Here is a 7,720-nt window from a genome sequence, read left to right on the forward strand (position 1 = left end):
ATATATGTATATTTGTGCTTTTGCTAAAACCTAGAAGGATGCCAATATAGAATGCATTTAAAGGCATAGTATACATATACTAGTCATAAAGCTTGTTTTGAATGGTAGTTTCTTCTGATCAAATTCTAATGCAGTATCACTGATATCCTTCATTGTCATCTGACTTCATCTTCTGAAGCTTCTAAAGGATAATACTAAATTAAATGAAAAAAATAAGATATTTAGGCAAAATTAAAAAAAAAAACAATACACATTTTCATTCTGTTCAAAAGTTTACACCCCTGGCTCTTTTCTATTTTTCCTTCTGGAGCATCAGTGAGCCTTTGAAACTTTTGTAATAGTTGCGTATGAGTCCCTCAGTTGTCCTCAGTGTGAAAAGATGGATCTCAAAATCATACAGTCATTGTTGGAAAGGGTTCAAATATGCAAAAGATGCTGGAAAACCAAAGAATGTGTGGGACCTGAGGGATTTTTCTGAAGAACAGCAGTTTAGCTGTTCAGGACGAACAGGGGACTCATGAACAAATACGACAATAACAGTACAGTTGGTAACAACACAGTATTAAGAGGCTAAGGGCTAGCGTGGGTCGACGATTGGCAGACAGAGTCACAGGGGCAAGGCTAAAGGGAGGAATCCAGCAAAACAGGCGAAGATCAAAACCAGAGAAAACAGACAAGGTGAGGCAAAACTAGGCTAAGGCTAAGGCAGGGAAACTAATGAGGGCTCTGTAGTGTAGCTATCTAAGGATAAGCGCTAAACAATACTCGGCAGAGGGAAGGGATCAGAGTGAGTGTTAAATAGTGAGGGAGTGATATGAAACAGCTGGGTGCAATCAGTATTACCAGCTGTGTGCAATCCGTGCTGAGTGCAATCAGTGCAATGAATGATGGGATATGATGGGGTGATGTGCAACAGTGTGTAGTGCGAGAGTCAATGAAATCGGAAAGGGTGACCTCTGATGGCTAGCAGAAGGAAGTTCATGGACCGGATTCGTGACATATATATATATATATATATACAGTGGGGAAAAAAAGTATTTAGTCAGCCACCAATTGTGCAAGTTCTCCCACTTAAAAAGATGAGAGAGGCCTTTAATTTTCATCATAGGTATACCTCAACTATGAAATCCTCTCCTGTGGCCCCATGGGTAAGGGTAAAGTGTTCATCGGATGCAGTAAGTCATCCGGGTACTTTTTGCCTACTGTTTTGTGAATACTGTAAATTTGCACATCCTACTCATGTAAAGGAGTCACATGCCAGCTGACAGCTTATCATGTGATTTACTAAATAAATTATATTACTCTCACCTGTGGAAAACTTACACTCACCTGTGTTTCGCTTCCTGGGGAAGGCTTACACTGAAACGCAAAAGATCTTATCATTTTTGTATGAATAGCCATGTAATAATAAAGGCATTTAAAAAAATTGTAGTGCCTTTGTTATCTAGCTTTTTGTTTTAGACCATGTTGAACCATTTACCTTAGAGCACCTTCTTGTTATATTCCATGTAGAAAGCTCTCTCCGCCATTAAACATTCTTTAAAAGTCTGTCTTTTTTTTTTTGAAACTCTGTTCAGAACAGAATGTTAAGACCTCAAAAGATCATAAAAATGCAGTCTTGATCTTTGTCTCTGTCATAGCATATGGTCTGAGACAAGAAGGTCAACATGTTCCGACTGCTGATACAGTCAGATTCAAGGCCATTTCTGTAATAGATATCAGTCTGCTTACAAACCAGTAGCTTTTTGTCATGTTGATGTGGCCTGGATAATATTTATTGTCCATCCAAAAAATAAGCCATTTACCGTCAAGAGGTCTCACCACACCACGTCATTTACTAGAAAATATTACTTTCATACAAAGTTGATGTAACGTAAGAATCTCAGTCAGATTCAGCTCATAAAATTATTTGTTCCTGTCCTTGAATTGCTTTAGCTAAAATATTTAGTGCTCTCTTTCATATTAGCTTTAATATATTATATTTCAGCGCACTTTCCACTAGGTAAATTTTTTTTTTCTCCAGTGAAAGGAGCCATCACAACCACTGCTGCACATACTAAAATTTATAAAAACAAAAGATTCAAACATTTGCTTTTCTATGATATTTAGAAATGTTGTAATTACTGTCAGTCGATGGCTTTTTTTTTTCAATGTCACCGAACTTTTAACATAAAACAGGTTAAATATGTGACCCGTGCTGGCAAAATGAGTCAGAATGAGCAAGTTCCTAATTCCTAGTTGGAATCGGACAAAAAAGCTACAGCCGTTTGAAGGCGAAAGAGTCTGATTTTGAGAAAAATCCAGTTAAAGTTTTCAGAAGATTCCAAAGCAAAATCACCAAGCAACATTGCATCTTTTTTTGGTAATAATAATTACTATATTATTAATCACAATATAGCTTTTTTATTTTATCTTTGTTATTAAAATTAAGAACAAATACGCCAATAAACAGTAGTTTAATCAAGAGCAGGAGTGATTCCGTCTTTTAATGTTTGATTAACATTGAGACAGATCTATATTAAGACCTACTGTAATGCATGGATCTAATATAATGTTACACAACAGATTTTTCCACAACCACTAACTAAACGTTCATGTAAGACATAACAGATTATGATTGTGTGAATCTTGCCAAGACATATGTCACAATAATACATTTTTTAGGGAGATTGCGCGCTCCCAGAGAGGTGCGTCTTATGCACGCGCTTTGCAAATGTCAGTCAGCGCGATCATTTTTTTCTCATCATCATGGGTTTGAAAATCATATTTCACTGGTTTGAACTCATGTCATTGAGAATTTGATATGAATATTCTCAACTTACAACTTGTAAAATATTTAGTGCTCTCTTTCATATTAGCTTTAATATATTATATTTCAGCGCACTTTCCACTAGGTAAATTTTTTTTTCTCCAGTGAAAGGAGCCATCACAACCACTGCTGCACATACTAAAATTTATAAAAACAAAAGATTCAAACATTTGCTTTTCTATGATATTTAGAAATGTTGTAATTACTGTCAGTCGATGGCTTTTTTTTTTCAATGTCACCGAACTTTTAACATAAAACAGGTTAAATATGTGACCCGTGCTGGCAAAATGAGTCAGAATGAGCAAGTTCCTAATTCCTAGTTGGAATCGGACAAAAAAGCTACAGCCGTTTGAAGGCGAAAGAGTCTGATTTTGAGAAAAATCCAGTTAAAGTTTTCAGAAGATTCCAAAGCAAAATCACCAAGCAACATTGCATCTTTTTTTGGTAATAATAATTACTATATTATTAATCACAATATAGCTTTTTTATTTTATCTTTGTTATTAAAATTAAGAACAAATACGCCAATAAACAGTAGTTTAATCAAGAGCAGGAGTGATTCCGTCTTTTAATGTTTGATTAACATTGAGACAGATCTATATTAAGACCTACTGTAATGCATGGATCTAATATAATGTTACACAACAGATTTTTCCACAACCACTAACTAAACGTTCATGTAAGACATAACAGATTATGATTGTGTGAATCTTGCCAAGACATATGTCACAATAATACATTTTTTAGGGAGATTGCGCGCTCCCAGAGAGGTGCGTCTTATGCACGCGCTTTGCAAATGTCAGTCAGCGCGATCATTTTTTTCTCATCATCATGGGTTTGAAAATCATATTTCACTGGTTTGAACTCATGTCATTGAGAATTTGATATGAATATTCTCAACTTACAACTTGTGGTGAGAAGCAGCAGTCGTCCAGAAGTGAGAAGAGAAAAGGTACTCCTCAGAAAACGTACAAATAAAGATCACTGTAGATGTTTAATTACTATTTGGGATAACTAGAAGAGTTTCACATTTTTGTGAAAACCTCAAATTCGACCGTAACAGACATTTTTCACTTCTTTTGCCTGTAGCTCAAAATTAGACTCATTCCGACTCATTTTGCTTATCATCTGGATGGTCATTACTCATGGTACGTGAATAAGAAGAGTCAAGTTGGAATATGAAAAGTTAAAAATTGTTCCTAGAATCTAAATCATTCCTGGTAGCAGGCAGAGCTTACTTCCTGCATTATGTATTCAGAAATGCATGCTGGATTTCTGTAGCTCAGCAAGGACATTACTAGTCAGACAGGTCCTAGTACTGGGGGGAAAAAGCATTTTGTGTATATTATACTGTCTGATTTAATTAAAATGAAGGGGACATGCACTTCAGCACTGGCTGAAGAATATCTTTTTATCATAGGCACTGGAGATTTGTAGCCTTTTTGTTGTTTATGAAGCGTGTCGATTTATGGTCTATTTTGTGTTCCCTTTGAGTTTGGAGATGGGGCTGTTAGGTTTGAAGGGTTGAAAGTTAAGCTGTAGCGGTTAAGGGGTATTGGGAGCATTCATAAATATTTTAATTTGTAGCTTTTTGATGTATAGGGCTATGTATAGTGTTTTTGGAGCAAATTAATATGATATTTCTAAAATGATATGAACCTTGTAATGTTAATGCATAATGCAGACATGTTCAGGCAGAATTTGTAACTATGTTTGCAATTTGTTTTATTGCTCTTGCATATTTGAATAATTTTCTAGAAAATGTGTGTTGTAATAAAAGCTTGATGTGGTGCAAATAGGCCTTTATGTCGGTAAATGACCTCCTTTTTGGCCAGAAATATTTAAAGCCAAATTAACATGACATATAGACCCAAACTGTAGTCATTCACAATTTTTGGACTGGATTTTGTTGGTTTGTGCAGTGGCGAGATCAGATGTGCATTGCCACACAACTCACAGCTCAGAGGGAATGCTGGTTGTAACCAACACTAAATGTGATTTGTAAAAACGTCATACTTTCTCAGTTTTCCCCCCTCCTGGATGAATAAAAATGCACGATAAACCCGCGCCATTTAGCAATTTCTGAAGAGCACCGAGAGCCGTCTTCTCTCAAACTCAGGGAGAGTCATTGAGGCAGCTGTCAGGCCTTTTTTAGTTTTGTATAAAATAAAGAAATCAATCATTCTTTTAAGCTGGTTCAGAGAACAATCGCTAAGATGCCCTGTCACTCTCTGATTGTGTTTATGTAGACCATGAGTGCTGTTTTTATCCTCTTGCTAAGTCTTCTGTAAGAAAAAGAAGAAAAAAAGAATCTTTACTTTTGACAGGATAATTTAAAAGCCTGTATTTTAGATTTAGTTTAAGGTCTCGCCAAACGTCTCTGTATCAGCACTGACATTTTATACAGATTGCTTGTCAAGATCTTCTCAGTGTTCCTGAATCGTTCCTTTCTTTTTAAGCGGATGCAGTCAGTTTGCTTGCTCTATTACTATTAATAAACAAAATGGTGACCATAGACACTGTAGCAATTATAAAATGTTAATATGACTTATTTGTATGTCTCACTGTGCTGTGACTTTTTCAAGTAGGAAATATTATGAATAACAGTAATCAACTTACAAATTGCTTATTTCCCTGCATATTAAAATAGTAGTATAAAATAAATTGTACTCACTCTCATGTTCAAAATATTCCAAACTTTCTTTCTTCAGTGGAACCCAAAAGGAAAATCTAGGCGGAATGGCAGTCTCAATTACCTCTCACTTTCATTGTATTAAAAAAAAATAAAATAAAAAGCATTGAAACTAAGCGAATGGTGACTGAGGCTGTCATACTGCATAACATCTTCTTTTGTGTTCCACTGAAGAAAGAAAGACATACGGTTTTGGAACAACATGAGGGGGAGTAAATGAAGACAGTTGTCATTTCTGAGTGAATTATCTCTTCAATATGGAATTGTAGAAGGTAACATTGAAAAAAATTACACCAATCATATTTAAAGATGGGACAGAATATGGATGAAAATAATGGCTCTTTAATGGACCATTTGAAAAAAAATGCGAGGATGTTGATAATAGGGTTGTCCTAATTAAGTTTGATTTTTTTTCGTCTCCTTCCAGCAATCTCTCCTTGAATACAATGTTCTTTCTGCCGCCTTCCTTTCTGTGCTTACATCAAATGAACATGCATCCCGTTTCCTCGGGCTTCGCACCACACATGGCAGAACTTCTCAAAGTCTCACATATCTTGAATTAAACAAAATTATTTAATTGCACCTTCATCTCTGCTTCTTCAATCAGCCTTACATGTGTTGCCATGGAAAAGAATTGAGAGCGACGACTGGCTTGCCTTGCTGTTGTGTTTTTCTTCTTCTTTTAATACAATCACTCTCTGCCTTATGTGAATAGGCCCATTCTGCTCTGGGCTTTTTGCTCTATGGTGTTTGTCATGACCTCTCCTTCATTCCTGTAGGTCATCAAGCTGGCTTTTGAAGAGTTTGATCTAGAGCGAGCATACGATACATTAACAGTGGGCGACGGAGGGAAGATAGGTGATGCTCGAAGAGTCCTTTATGTGTGAGTAGAGCAAAAAGGGTTCTTATGTTAAACTTTGAACAGACACATGCTTCTATTCACAAATGCCTCCATGACTTACTTATTCATGCCCATGGAATAACAGTTTTCTTTCAAAAGCAACCTCCTCATGACATAGGCACTGGGTTTATGTATATGCTTTCATAGCTCCATACGAACACACAAATCAAAGAATAAATTTCAATTTTGTGCCTCTATTCTAGCCTCACGGGATCCAGCGTGCCTGATTTGATTGTGAGTATGAGTAACCAGATGTGGCTCCATCTGCAGTCCGATGACACGATTGGATCGCAAGGTTTCAAGGCTGTATATGAAGGTATGTCACTGGATTTCTCTTTCTTAAGGTCATTTCCACCAAGAAATATCAGTGTGTTGTTTATTCCTTTTTACAGTGAAAATGTATGACTTGGTGACTTTCGGTTGCTAAAGCGTACCAGTTTTAAAAAGGCATGCAAATTGAAGGCAAATGAGCAGCATATGTGCTGTGCAGACATGTTTGAAAAGCTTGCGTGAAATAGTCTACCTGCCGTTCACCCTGCAGGAGAATAGCATCAAAGCAAGTCAGATCTGAGAATACACTGAGGCATGTATTTACATATACACAGATAAACCGATAAAAATTGCTACAGAAACAGCCATTCCGTATTCACAAGTAAACATGTTCAAGTTCAAGTTTATTTATTTGTATAGCGCTTTTCACGATACAAATCGTTGCAAAGCAACTTTACAGAAAATTAAGTTTCTACAATATTTAGTAGTAGCTTATCAGTGGTGACTGTCAGTTAATGTACATATGGCAGACATGTACGGAAAAATCAATTAAAGACGTAATAAAACAGACGATGGACACTATTAACAGCAATTATTATATGATGCATTCAAAATTATAGCAAAATGTGGTAGTTCTGTATGTTGTTTCAGGGTTGGCATCATCTGAGGTCCTCTGAGGGTTTGGCATCATCTCTTCTCAGGTGTTCTGGATACAGACTGAAGCTTGTGTAAATCCTAGTTACCCCTAGATGTCAATCCCATGGCAAAAACAGAGAAACAAATAGAGACATAATTAGCGTAGCTGCTGTTCCAATCAAGCAAAATTGATTTGTTTAACCCAAGCTAAAGAATAACAATGTGCATTCGATCAGATATAACTGCAGTACAAGATTATGAAATGCTTTATTTGAATGCTTGGCCAAAGAGATGTGTCTTTAATCTAGATTTAAACAGAGAGAGTGTGTCTGAACCCCGAACGTTATCAGGAAGGCTATTCCAGAGTTTGGGAGCCAAATGCGAAAAAGCTCTACCTCCTTTAGTGGACTTTG

The 7,720-nt window shown here is 36.4% G+C and overlaps 1 protein-coding gene across 1 annotated transcript in view; it reads left to right on the forward strand.

The window, feature by feature from the left end:
* The window catches only part of LOC107565079 (CUB and sushi domain-containing protein 1-like), a gene marked incomplete at its 3' end in the record, with an annotated part of 65,565 nt that overhangs the window by 1,827 nt on the left and 56,018 nt on the right, over positions 1-7,720 (forward strand). Inside the window, exons 2-3 of the mRNA XM_016250264.1 lie at positions 6,280-6,383; positions 6,605-6,717. Of these exons, the coding sequence (XP_016105750.1) occupies positions 6,642-6,717 (76 nt within the window). The remainder of the gene's footprint in view (positions 1-6,279; positions 6,384-6,604; positions 6,718-7,720) is intronic.

Source organism: Sinocyclocheilus grahami, unplaced genomic scaffold (assembly GCF_001515645.1).
Source record: "Sinocyclocheilus grahami isolate Dianchi unplaced genomic scaffold, SAMN03320097.WGS_v1.1 scaffold980.1, whole genome shotgun sequence".
Lineage (NCBI taxonomy): Eukaryota > Metazoa > Chordata > Actinopteri > Cypriniformes > Cyprinidae > Sinocyclocheilus > Sinocyclocheilus grahami.